This window comes from Manis javanica, chromosome 13 (assembly GCF_040802235.1).
Source record: "Manis javanica isolate MJ-LG chromosome 13, MJ_LKY, whole genome shotgun sequence".
NCBI classification, from domain to species: Eukaryota; Metazoa; Chordata; class Mammalia; order Pholidota; family Manidae; genus Manis; species Manis javanica.
The window spans coordinates 92,300,215-92,314,150 of record NC_133168.1 but is presented as its reverse complement, the minus strand read 5'-3'; the positions used below and the strand labels follow the sequence as shown (position 1 = coordinate 92,314,150).

The 13,936-nt window shown below is 49.4% G+C and overlaps 1 protein-coding gene across 1 annotated transcript; it reads right to left on the bottom strand.

Moving 5' to 3' along the window:
• Positions 1-2,977: 2,977 nt before the first annotated feature.
• On the bottom strand, positions 2,978-12,801 carry LOC140845771 (tartrate-resistant acid phosphatase type 5-like). Its single transcript, XM_073220759.1, has 3 exons — positions 12,796-12,801; positions 3,968-4,012; positions 2,978-3,565 (listed from the first exon to the last, which is right to left on the bottom strand). Exons 1-3 carry the CDS (start codon positions 12,799-12,801, stop codon positions 3,293-3,295), a joined length of 324 nt encoding a protein of 107 aa, XP_073076860.1. The 3' UTR covers positions 2,978-3,292.
• Positions 12,802-13,936: the final 1,135 nt, after the last annotated feature.

The window sequence follows — 13,936 nt, the reverse complement described above, 5'->3', positions numbered from 1 at the left end:
TGTAGGCAATGCTTTGCCCTGCCCTCAGCCCCTGGCAACAACTGATGTGATTTTAGTTCTGTAGCTCTGTATGTTTCAGAGAGTCATATACACAGAATCAGCAATATGTATAGTCTTTGCTACACTGGCTTCTTTTACTCAGCTTCCTACACTGGCAACTCATCCATATTGTTCCTGTTTGTCACTGAGGTGTGTTCCATTATATGGAAGGACCACATTTTGTGTTGCCTTCCATTTATTGGTGGGCATTTGGGTTGTTTGCTGTATGGGGCAGCTTGCAATAGGGCTACTAGGAACCATTTCATTCAGATCTTTATGAGGATGTTCGTTTTCATCCTCTACTGCGTTTTATTTCTCCACCAAAATTTGGGATCCCTGTGGAACTCATTTTTGTGTGTGGTCTGAGGTAGAGTTCAGGCTTTGTCTTCTGGGCCCTTCAACAAGGGAAGTAACACCTTCCGGTGAAACTGCAGTGCCCCCTTCGGGCTCCGTCATGTTCTCCTGTGTTCTTGAATTCGTTTCTGGATTCCCACTGGCCGTGCTCCCCAAGCCACTGGGGTACTGTCTGCAGGACAGTGCCTTTTGCTGAGTCATAAGGCAGGTATCTCACCTTCTTCATTATTCTTGGTCTTGGAAGCTGTTGAGGTGGGTGTGGGCTGACTCTCAGTGACACCCTGCTGGCTGCAGAAGAATGCTCGCGCCTGTCCCCGTGCTGCCCGCATGAGGAGTGGAGTGGGAGACGGTAATATCCCTGCGGTTGAAGCCGACGCAGTTGCGGAGGGAGGGTGAGAGGAGGCTGCTATTAGCCTTGAGGAACCCTGCCATCTCTTCCTGGAAGCTTGAAGGCATCTCTCTAACAATGGCTGGGTGCTAGTCGGCACTGTCCCAGCTAGTTGGACGGAAGCCCTCTGAGGGCATGTGTCCACCTTGCCTTATTCCTTTCCATGCGTTTTTGGACCCCGGGTGCCTGGCTCAGGGCTTGGGCCTTAGTAGCACTTGGGTGGTGTGGAAGAGAGGGTTGGGGACAGTCCCCCTCCCTGCCACCCACTCCCCATGTCACCTTAGATGTGTCACTTCTCCTTTCCACGCTCTGGCCCCTGTGAACAGGGGTATTGGGCTGGTTCCACGCTCTGGACCCTGCGAACAGGGATATTGGGCTGGCCTCTGATTCGGTTCCCTGTCTGCCTGGAGCCTCTGAGTCAGTGGGAAGAGGCAGGGTAGCTGCCAGCTGCCTTGTCTGTCACGGTGAAGGTTGAGGGTCTGCACTTCCTGAGCATGACCTTGGGCACAACACTTGGTCTGCCAACTGTCTGTGATGTCCCCTGAGAAGCGCGCCTGATTCTGGCCCCTGCCTCATCGGGTCAGGATTAGAAGCAACGGTGGTTTTCGACGTAGAGCTTGGCTGTTAGCAGTGCCAGCCAGGTAGATGCCAGCTGGATGGACCTCTGGGCGGGCCTTTTTGGTAAGCTAGCTCTGCTTGATTTTAACAGTAGCCCATGCGCCTTGTAACAAACGGTGTCAGTCCTGCAGAGTGGCAAATGGCAGACGCCGTTTCTACCAGCTTCCTGTCCATAAGGGAGCTCAGTCACGTGGTGTCCAGGTTGCCGCTTCATTGCATTCCCTGAGTGGCAGCTGGAGCCGAGCAGTGGGGTCCCTGCTCCGTAGCAGCTGAAGTGGCAGATGAGGGGGGTCCCAGGGAACAGTTGTCACTACTTGCCTTGCACCGGATGGCTCGGGCTGTCCCTGCGCCGGGTTACTCAGCTCCCCCTCAGAGGGGCCCCGGGCTTCTCCGCACCTTTCAGCGTCCAGCATAAGAAATAGGCCCGGAAATAATTCTGCTGCTGGAATTATTCCTCCACACATGGGTGCAGAGGCGTCCACTGCGATTGTGTTGATAAGAGGGACAGATTGGGAAGGATTTCAACAGGCCCCAGCAAAGAGCCAGTGACATAAGGGGGCAGCTCCGTGGCTGTCAAAGAGAATGGCGGTCCTGCTTTTGGGAATATATGCTGTTTACCATACAGACGTGACTGTACCTGTACAGATAAGTAGGAAGTGAATGTTTAGGGTCATGTATTGCTGCACGGTTTGAGGTTAGCAAAATGACTGGAAGCAATCCAGGCAGCCCTCATTAGATGGCTGGTTAGACAGACAGTGGGTCAGGCACACATTGGGGCCCCTGCAGCTGCAGAGACAGCCAGAAGTTCCCTGGGAGCCGATGCGCAGATCTCCCGGCCTAACAGCCAGAAACAGCAAAGTGCATAGATAGCCTTTGGGGGTGTGGGAAATGCTTATATCTTGATTGTGGTGGTGGGTTTATTGGTTGTGCCTTTGCCAAAATGTACTGAACCGCGTGCTTCAGATGCATCAGTTACACCCCGTAAAGTCGGTTAGGATTGAGGGGGGAAGCAAGGAACAAATCAGTGGGAAAGGAGAAGAAAAAATCATTCACCATTGCTCTCATTTGCATAGAGACCCCCTGAAGGAACCACGAAGCATGTATAAAAAAGGGACTTCCTTTTAGGAAAAGTGGGTGGAGGGACAGGGAGGGAGGGAGCTGTTTCCTCTTTCTGTAAACTAGGTTTTTGAGCCAAATGACTATCACCAACTCCACATTGAAAGGGACAAACATGAGTGTTCAGTTTTGAACAGTCGCGTTGTGGTTGAGCCGCAAGAACACGTGCAGAGCTGTGTATCGTGTCTCTCTGTGTAAAAAGGGGGCAATATTTTGATTATAGTGGCATTAGCTGTGGCAGGAAAGACGATGGTGGCTGCCTCTAGGGAGGTGGGCAGGGGGGAGCGAGGCTTGCCCCGTGTTGTACCCTCCTTTCTGTTTGGTCTTTGTTGAGATTGCATCCACGTGTGAGGCCACTTGGTTATGGATGAGGTTGAGAGCAGCGAGTGGGGAGCCCCAACTCTGATACCTGGGGGAGGTAACTCACCAGTGTGGTGAGGAAGGGGTGTTCACGGCACACATTCAATTTTTGCAACCATTATTTTATTGAATATTTGTAAGTGACAGCCGAATGCTTGATTCAGGAGAAAGCTTTCCCTCCCTACCGCCTCACTGCCCCACGCAGGCTGGGGAGCCTGGCCGTGGGGCATGGTACTGCGGCCGGTGCCCATGTGCACGCTGCTTTTACATGCATGGGCATCCCTGTCACTAGGGCCACATGGCACATTTCCTCATCTGCGGTTCTCCTTCCTGCTCTGCTATGGGTGAGAACACCTGCCCATGGGTGGGGGTCCCAGGAGGGCCCCTCCCGCCCGCTGGCAGGGAGGCCCCTCTGCCTCAGGCCTCAGACTGGAGTCCTCTTGTGTGCTTAGGCCTGGCTCGCCTTGGCAGCCTGGTCTTGAAGAGGGACTTGCCGGAGGCCTCGATGTAAGTGACACTCATCTCTTTGGGGCTGATCTCCACATAAGCAAAGCCACCCAGCGAGTCCTCGGCCCCGTAGTGGAAGCGCAGGTAGCCATTGGGGACCTTGCGTAAGTGCTTCCTCGAGGGGTCCATGAAGTTCCCAGCCCCGCTCAGCACATAGCCCACGCCGTTCTTGTCCTGCAGGTACTGTGCACAGAGGGTGCCGGTCAGTGGAGCCCCCAGCTCCTCAAGGAGGTTGACCCCAGGCTCTGTGCCCCCCTGTTTGAGTCCAGGGTCAGGTCTGTCCCTGACCACAGAGTCCCTTTGGGCGAGGCACAAAAACCCCCCTGGGCCTCAGTTTCCCCACCTGTAGTAGCGTATAGCTTCTGCTTACAGCTAGAGAACTGATTAAGCAATTAGCAATTGGCAGCCAGTGTGATGGCTTCTAGGGAATTTGGAGTGGTTTTGCTGGCTAGAGAGCTTGGAGCCTGAGGGAGAGTGACGTTTGAGGGATCCCCAAACAGCAGGAGGATCCCAATGTGCTATGTACATTGGCCTCACAGGCGCCCCCCCCTTGCCTGGCCCCGTCACACCTGCAGAGCCCCTCACCTGCAGGTTGTGGTCATGGCCACACAGGTAGGCGGTGACCCCATTCTTGGACAGCAGCGGCACCAGTTGCTTGACCGCTCACCGTCGCGGGCGCCCGGCTTTAAGGAGGCAGCGGCCCAGCCTCCCAGTCCCCCGGCCGGCCGTGCCCCAGAATCCTGCTCGGCCACCCGCGTCACCACGCCTCCAGTGCGGGTACCACTTCTGTAAAATGGGAGCGCACCCCAGAGTGCCGCCCCGACCTGCCGATTGGGCTGCAGCTTAGGGGGGCACGGGGCTGGGGACCCGATTTCCTCCCCCTGAACCCCCACTGGCCGCCTGCCTTCACACCTGGGCCCCCTCAGCCCCGGAAGCCCCTCTGGACGGGGCCTCTCTGTGGGTCTCTAACATGAGCCTGGGAGCAGAGGCTGATCTTCCTTAGAAAGAATGCCAAATAGTCTAAGTTGAAACCAGCCCCCTCCCCCCCAGACCCCCAGTAGCTGGAACTCAGCCCTTCCTGCTTCCTTTTGAGTGTGAACTGGAGTCAAAGGCGTTAATGGCTCTCACCCAATGAATAAAATGTGGAAAAGCAAAACTTAGGAACCTGACGGGGAGACACAGGCAGATGCCACCTTCACCCAGCGCCCCAGGCTAACGTCACAGTGATAAATCTGATACCAGGTGGCTCTGATGTGATGTCGTGAGAAGGGGCACCTCACCACGGTGACTTTCTTCCCAACAATTAACCACAGGCTAATGATGAGAAAAACAGCAAACTGAGGGAATATTCTGCACAATACCTAACCAGTACTCTGCAGAAATGTCCCAGTCACGATGCAGCTGAGACGGGGGGAGATGGCAGGCACCAAATGAAGTGTGGGACCTTGGGCCAGAAAATGGTTATTTGTGAAAAAATTAAGGACATCCAAATAAAGCCTGGAGTTTTATGAACAGTAACAACTAAGAAACATAATTTCTTTGTAATTACACGCGTGTTGATGCCGGGGTTCTTGTTTGTGAAGTTGAAGAATGAATTTAGCAAACACTGAAGGTAGGAGAGCCAGGGAGAGGCTTTTATTTAGAGATAAAGTGAGAAGACAGAGCTCCTGGCAAGAGAGCCAGGGGTGCTGCGTTGTCTAGGGGATGTATAGGCGGTTGAGAGACAAAGGGCTAGGGATGCACACCTGCCAGATGGTCCCAAAATGTTTATTTTGAAGAGATACTAAGTTTCTTATCAGTGGGTTATTCATCAAAGTTAGCTTAACACAAAACATTTACTGCTTTGATTCCCTTCCAGGATATTAGCTTCTGTCTGGAAACATATTAATCAAGACTGTCTGCCTTGCCTTCAATGTGGGCTGAGCCACTGTCCGTTTGATTATCTAATTGATACAGTGAAAATACAGGCTATGGTGGGATAGTTTTCTTTATTTGGGGAGTATTTGCACTTCTAGGTCAACCTACTCCTGACTTTTTAGTCTTAACTAACCTCCCTGAAGAATGCTTATGTTCCTAGTTTGATATTTTTACTTTAGAGAATCAGTGCGACTTTGGCTTTGCTTAATTGTTTCACATGGAGTTCCGGCAGGGGTCATTTTCCGGAGGCCCTCACCCTGCTCTGTCTAAGCCTACGGTCCCTGACCCCTGAGTAGGTCCTGCCTCTCTCTCACATCCGGGGCACTTTCCCCCATCTTCTTGTCATTGAGTACGTGGATTACGTGCCACCTCTTTAGACTCTCCTGACTGCCTGACTGAAGTCAGCTGTCCCCCACTCCCCAGTCTCTACTGCTGTGTAGTGTCCCCGACAGGAGTTCCCAGGAAATCTGGTATGAGTGGACAACCAGTGGCCACTCAGTGGGGGTGCGTTGGGACAGAGGGTCAACGTCACTTCTGACAAGGACAGGTCAGTGAAGGCAGGAATGCACCAGACTGGTAGGTGTGAGGAGAGCCCAGGTGGGAGGCAGGTGACGGGAGGTAGGGATCAGCGGCTCATGGGCCCATGGCAACAATGGCCTGCAGCTACGGAGGGTGGATTCCAGCTGGAGGGTGACAGGAAAAAAGCAAGTCAAAGACAGAGATCTGTATCATCTATATCTATTTATATCTATCTGTATATCTATCCTTTCATATCTACCTACAGCCATCTCTATATCTATAGGTTTATGTGTCTCTCTCTCTGACTATATATCTCTGCTTATCTTTCTCTTTATCTGCCAACCAATCACACAGTATCTTGATACAAAACCAGAAGTGCTCAGTTCCTGCATGACAAGAAGAAATCCTGGTGCCAACAGGAACCAAGATAAGAATGATATCTGGGGGAGGGTTGCTAAGGGCAGCTATTACTCTTGTTAAAAAACAAGATTAATCAAATACATTTGAAGATCTGATTGGTTTCATGAAGTGATTCATGATTGGGGCAGCATCCCTTCTAGCAGCCGAGCAGTGCTTGGACTCGGAGTCGGTTTGTGTAGACTGGAGGGTGGGGCAAAATTGATCAGGAAAAGGAGACCAAATACCGTGTCAAGGAAGGTCATCCTCCCTCAGGCGGAGCGGGGTCTCCCGCTCCTGAGAGAAGCTGAACTCGCAGTCTGGTTAGGCATTATGTGCCAGTTTTGCTGACCCGGCTAGGAGAGGTGACTGCATTTTGGGCCTGCGTTTTCTTCTTAATGTTCTCTACTTTATTGATTTCTTTATGGAATTCATCTGTAAAAATCATAAGCAAGTAATATTTTTGTAATCAGGATACAATACTTAGGTAGTTATCTTTCTGATGAAAGCCTAGATGATTGTTGATTGAGGGCGGGCCTATGGGGAGGGGGCCCCCAGGGACGTGGTGGGGTCCAGTCAGCACTCCAGGATGGCTGTTCAAAGGTGATCCAGCTGGGGGGGCTCTACAGCCCTCTGCCTGGGTTCTGATTCCAGCTCTTCCGCTTTTATTTAGCTGTGTGACTGTGGGCTAGGGACTCTACCTCTCTGTGCCTTATTTCTTCATCTTGAACATGGATGATGTTGGGGTGGTGTTACAGTTGTTCAATACAAGGGTCGTGTCAATCAAAAGACCTGCCACAGATGGAACATTCGGGACAGTACTTTGCACATGGCAAGCACTCACTATAAGCCGCCCCCCCGTTCATCATCATCACCATCACTCTAAGGTAGGTATCGTGATGGACTAAGGTAGTGGCGATCTGGAGAAGCCGGACATGCTTCAGAAGCAGAAATGCTAGGCTGGGGGAAGCAACTCATCGCAATTTGCCCAGGACTTTCCTGATTTTAACATAAAGGTCCGATTTCCCAGGAAGACTGTCAGCCTCAGGTGAACCAGGAGGACAGCTGGTCACCTTAAATCAATCTTGGACTCAATGATGAGCAGGAGAATCTCTGGCAACTCCCAGCTTCCAGGCCTGGTGAATGAGAATCCTCTCACCCCCCAATGAAGAGACGTGGGGAGAGGAACCATTCTTGGGGATGTACACAGACCCTAGTGCGGATACAGTGAGTCTGAGGGGCCTCCTGCCTGTCCAGAGAAGACAGGTTTTCCTGCAGGGAGCTCAGGACAGAGGTCCCCACATTTTATTCCAGAATATTTCAAACACACAGCAAAACTGAAAGAATTGTACAGTGAACACCCGCATACTCACTTCTAGATACTGCAGTTAATACTGGACTATATTTGCTTTAATCTCTATCCTTTCCCCCTTCTTTCTTTTTACCCATTTTAATGTCACAGACACCTGCCCCTGTCCTTCCCAGTAACTTTGGTGCCCAGGCCAGTAACTGCCGTCTACATGTGTTTACAGTTCTTGTCTATGATGTAAAATTTACCTACAATGATGCACACAGCTCTTAAGTGTACACTGGCTGATTTCTGATAACCCCCCACTATGGCCACTGAAGAAATAAATGACTCACCACCTCCCCCCCTTCTCCGGCCCCCTAGGAAATTCAAAACAAAAAGTCAAAGTGACGGAGGTGGGGGTGGGGGTGGGGGTGGGACACAGGCTCCACTACCGGCAACACTCCGGGACTGGGAGCGACTGTCCTACCCGCTCTGGGCCTCAGCTTCTCATCTCTAAAATGATAATAGCACGGGCACCTACCTGAGGGCCGCGGTGGGGGGTGTGGGTGTGAAACTAGGTAATCATTGTAGAAGCACCGGGAAGTGCCTGGCACCGAGGGAGAACCGTCAGAACACTCACTGTTAATATTACCCAGTAGGGAGAGTCATGAGAATCATCGTTGGTGGAGGGAGAAATCGTGGATAAATGTGTTGCTGAAAATTTTTCAGACAAGCAACAGAGGAAGTTAAGTGTGAGATCCATGCCGCTGTGGGGGCAGGTGGGGGGAGGGAGAGGGGCCGAAATCCTGATCCCCCCAGTCCCCCCCTAGATGAGGGCTCCATTTGCCTGGGGGCGCATCGCAAACAAAGCATTCAGAGCCCTGAGACCGGACAGGGAAGCTAAGGCTCCACAGGCGCTTGCCATTGGTTACATGGTCCACAGAGGGTCTTATTTATTTTGATCATGTGCACATGCTTCTGTATTTTAAACTTACACTTAACTGGAAAAGCACAAGATATTGACCCATGCTACAGCATGGATGGACCTCAGGGACATTAGGCCGAGTGAAATAAGCCAGACCCAAAGGTCCACATGCTTCCATTTCTGGGAGGTCCCTAGAGTCACCAAATTCATAGAGAGAGAGAATGGTGAGGGCCGGGGGTTGGGGGAGGTGGGAATGGGGACTTCATGTTTAGTGGGGACACAGGTTCAGTTTTGCAAGAAGACAATCATTCTGGAGATGGATGGTGGAGACGGCTGCACAACAATATGAATGTGCTTAATGCCACTGAACTGGACCCTTAAAAATGGTTAACATGGTAACTTTCATGTTATATGTATTTTGCTAAAAACTAAAAAAAAAAGCACGGGAAATAATCCCTGAAACACCTGTCACCTGTGTACCACCACAGGAAGAAGCAAATGTTATCATTTAGCTGCAACTGCCTCAGATATACATGTTCTTTATTATGATTGAAAGAAAACAGATATACATGTTCTTTTTTATGAATGAAGGGATAAAGTTGCAGCCATCTCTGCTTTGTAATTTCAATTCAAAAAATCCCAAATAGATTACAGGGAGAGGCCTCCTTCCCATTCTGATCCCCTTGGGACAGGGACCGCGGGCTTAGACAGAGTAGGGTGAGGGCCTCCGGGGAAAAACAAAGCAAGAGAATCCCTTGGAGGATTTGCCTTGGCCTGCTGGGGTCCCGCTGAACCCTGGGCAGTGTAGCAAGCAAGCCCAAAACAGCTAGTAAAAACAGGAAGGATTCCATCTTGAAGATAAGATTGCAGTAAAAAATATTTTTATTAAGGTATTATTGATATACAGTCTTATGAAGGTTTCACATGAAAAAACAATGTGGTTACTACATGTACCCATATTATCAAGTCCCCACCCAGACCCCAATGCAGGCGCTGTCCATCAGTGTAGTAAGATGCCAGATCCACTATTTGCCTTCTCTGTGCTACACTGTTCTCCCCGTGACCCCACACACCACGTGTACTAAACATAATGCCCCTCAATCCCCTTCTCCCTCCCTCTTCACCCACCCTCCCTCACCCCTCCCCCTCTGGTAACCACAAGTCCCTTGGAGTCTCTGAGTCTGCTGCTATTTTGTTCCTTCAGTTTTGCTTTGTTGTTATACTCCACGAATGAGGGAAACCATTTGGCACTTGTCTTTCTCCACCTGGTTTATTTCACTGAGCATCATGTCCTCCAGCTCCATCCATGTTGTTGCAAATGGTAGGATTTGTTTCTTATGGCTGAATAGTATTCCATTGTGTATATGTACCACCTCTTATTTATCCATTCGTCTACCGATGGACACTTAGGTTGCTTCCATATCTTGGCTATTGTAAGTAGTGCTGTGATAAATGTAGGGGTGCATATGTCTTTTTGAATCTGAGAAGTTGTATTCTTTGGGTAAATTCCAAGGAGTGGGATTCCCGGGTTAAATGGGATTTCTATTTTTAGTTTCTTGAGGAACCTCCATACTGCTTTCCACAATGGTTGAATTAGCTTACATTCCCACCAGCGGTGTAGGAGGGTTGCCCTTTCTCCGCATCCTCACCAGCATTTGCTGTTCTTAGTCTTTTCGATGCTGGCCATCCTTACTGGTGTGAGGTGATGTCTCCTTGTGGTTTTAATTTGCATTTCCCTGATGATTAGCGATGTGGAGCATCTTTTCATGTGACTATTGGCCACCTGAATTTCTTCTTTGGAGAACTGTCTCTTCATATCCTCTGCCCATTTGTTAATCGGGTTATTTGCTTTTTGGGTGTTGAGGCGTGGAAGTTCTTTATATATTTTGGATGTTAACCCCTTGTCAGTTATGTCATTTACAAATACATTCCCCCATACTGTAGGATGCCTTTTTGTTCTGTTGATGGTGTCCTTTGCTGTACAGAAACTTTTTAGTTTGATGTAGTCCCAAGAGTTCATTTTTGCTTTTGTTTCCCTTGCCCGAGGAGATGCGTTCAGGAAGAAGCTGCTCATGCTTATATTCAGGAGATGTTTGCCTATGTTGTCTTCTAAGTGTTGTATGGTTTCATGACTTACATTCAGGTCTTTGATCCATTTCGAGTTTACTTTTGTGTATGGGGATAAGATTGCATTTTAAAACCCAGTAAGTTAGAACAGTCTCTTTAACAGACAGACAATAACGCAGCCCACCTTGGGAGCAAAGCAGGCAGTACTGAGTGATACGTTCCCAGACCAGGAAGCTGCTATCCTGGGAGGAAATCAGAGCAGTAAATTTCTTATAAATAACCCGGAAGACTAATAAGAAACTTAATGTCTCTTCAAAGATAAACATTTTGGGACCACTTAGCAGGTGTGCATCCCTAGCCCTTTGTCTCTCAACCACCTATAAATCCCGTAGACAACGCACCACCCCAGGCTGTCCTGTCCCCTCCTGGACTGAGCCAGGAGCTCTACCCTCTCGCTTTATCTCTAAATAAAAGCCTCTCCCTGGCTCTCCTACCTTGGGGGTTCGCTAAGTTCATTCTTCGACTCCGCAAACAAGAACCCCAGCATCACCATGACTGCTTCCCCCTTTGGAGAGAAAAAGATTTACCAGAGTTTTGTGTTTCTTTCCAGAGCGTATTACTTGATCTCGGCCTGATAACTTCAAGCTGAAAAGTAGATGATAACATGGCTGAGTTTAGATGCAGGATCATGTGTTTAAAAGAACATATTTTCTCTTACTTATATGTTTAATTTTTAGATCTGAAACGAAAGGAGCGACACACAGCAGCAATTTACCGGAGAATTCCACTTTATTAGGGAAAGGTGCTGGGTTATATAGGAAGGGGCATGGGGTGATTGTGGTGTTACTTCTACGGGGCTGGTGGCTATTGGCTAGGTGCTGGGATTGGGAGGGGGGCGAGAGGTGATTGGGCTTCAGGTGGCGCCGGCGGGAACTGAGAACCCTGAAGAGAAGCCGGAAGTTCGCCATCTTACTGGTGGGGGCCTTTCAAGATCTGTCGTAACTACTGAGGACTTCGGAAGAGCGCTTGGTGGAGGCATTTAACCAGATTACATTATCAAACCCTATATCACTTTTATAAATGCCGTCCACTATGTTTAAGTGATTTCAACCCATTACGTTTCTAAATGGACCCAAATAAGTATCCAATGGCCTCTTTGCGAGTGCCAGTCCACTCAGCCAGGTGTATAAGTAAGTTAACAGCTGTAACTGGAACCAAAGGCTTAAGGGAAACTCTGCTCCCTAAAGGTGTAATTTGAATTGACTATACATTTACAAAGTAACCACACTGATGGATTTTTCTAGCCACCAAAGCCGCCCTAAACCCAAACACGGGCGTAATCTTTTCTTGACTTGAGTGACCTAAGGGCTAGTGTGGCTGTAGCAGAGGAGGAGATGAAGGGAAGGTGAGGAGGGGGCGTGCAGGCAGACCATGGGGGGCTTTGCGGGCTGCAAGGAAGGGGGCTTTATACTCCATGAGGTGGCAACCATAGAGAATTCTGAGCAGAAGAGGGACTTTTTGGGTTTTGCATAATCTCCAGTAGCTTGAAAAAACTGGGTTGTGGGGGTTTCCTCTCAACGCATTAGGAAAAAAAAAGAAAAAGGACGGGGCGTTCTGAGGCTGGGAGGCTCCTGGGACGCTCAGGAGGGACCAGAAAGCCTTATGGCCTTTCTCAGCCTCTTGACCTGTCCGCTGCTGCCTCCGCATGGTCACGGCCTGAACTGCAGCAGCGTCCTGTTTGGTGCGTTTCCTCTTTGGTGAACAAAGGCTTCTTGCAGCGGCTTTGTGCAGGGTCTGCAGGGTCTGCAGGGTCCTGCGTTGGGTCCAGACGGATTGCTGCAGAAAAGCTCTGAGGGAGAAGCGCGGGGATTCAGATGCTTGCAGGATGACAGGATCCTCAGGAAAATACAAACCATGTTTGCTCCAGAGAGGCTCTGAGGAGGGGTCTTTGGATAGAGTCTTCAGGGACCCCTGGTTGTTTTTCAGAAAAGCACAATAAGAAAAGACATCCTAAGCAGAGGGAAGGACATGTACAAAGCAAGGTCAAAATTGAACTCCTGATATGTTCCCCGCCTCCATTAACCGCTCCTCCCAACCAGGGTCCTGGGGTCATCATTTGGGCCTGCACCTAGTACTTGTCCCTAATCCTCTCTTCCACTCACTCCTGCTGTCCCCATGACCACCACCCAGGGCCAGACGCCCATCGCCTGGCTGTCACCTGTCCCAGCCTTCAGTTCTTAGTTGTCTACTGCAATCCCAGTGGGACCTTTCTGTGTCTCTCCCATAAGACGCACACACCTCCATGGCGCTCCAGTGCTCTGGAGAGCAAGTCCAAACCCTTCACCCTGGCACCTGACATCATGAAGACCTGGCCCTGCCTACCCCATCATCTCATTACTGTGAGCAACTACACAAGCAATAAAAACAAAAATAGTACCCATTTACTGAGGGCCTATATGATGCAGGCCATGTGTCATACAGTTTAAAGGTGGCTTCACAACTGTCTTATCCCCATTTTACAAAAGGGCATCCCGAAATTCAGAGAACTCAAGGTGACTTGTCCAAGGTCACCAGCCTACATGTAAACTCGGTTCTTTTGAACTCCAAAGCCTCAGACTCAACCCCAAGTCTCGGTCCCCTCCAGGGCACATCGCTGATGGGAAGCGACCAGCAGTTTAAGAGTCAACTGTATGTGTTTTGCTGGGGGTATCTTTGAGTTTATCCTACTTGGTATTAACTGAGGTTCTTGGATCTATAGGTTCATTTTCTTAATCAAATTTAGGACACTTTTGGCCATTACTTATTAAGAAATTCATTTTGACCTTTCTCCCTCCTCCTGAGACTCATATGTCCACACTGGTCTACTTGATGGTGCCCCCCACTTCCCTCAGGCCCTGTTAACTCTCGGCATTCTTTTTACTTTCTGTTCCTCCTAGTCAGCCATTCCAGGTGCCCGTTTTCCAAGTGTGCTGATTCCTCCTGCTTGAATCTGCTATGAACCCAGCGAGTGAATTTCTCATTTCAGTTATTGTATTAGTCAGCTCCATGATTTCCCTTCAGGTCCTTTTTATAATTTCTATCTTTATTGATATTCTCATTTTGCTCATACATCATTTTCCTATCTTTGTCCATGTTTGTCCTTTAGCTCTTAGATCATATGTAAGGTAGTTGTTTTATAGTTTTTGTCTAGTAAGTCCATCATCTCAGTTTCCTCAGGGATAGTTTCTGTTAATTTTGGTCCTTTGAAGGGGCCATACTTTCCCATTTTTCTGTCTGCCATTTGGTATTTTGTTGAAAACTAGAATTTAAATCTCATCATGGAAATCTGATTCACCTCCTTTCTCCAGGGTTTTCTGGGTGGTGTTGGTTTTCTTGTTGCAGGGTGTCTCCGTGCTCTAAGTCAGCCTGAGGTAGAAGCTTACAAGTTCCACAGGGTTTT

Coding starts and splice junctions, on each gene's coding strand:
- LOC140845771 (XM_073220759.1), bottom strand. Junction 3,566..3,967: donor GCCATGACCACAACCTGCAG/GTGAGGGGCTCT, acceptor CTCTGTGCACAG/TACCTGCAGGACAAGAACGG.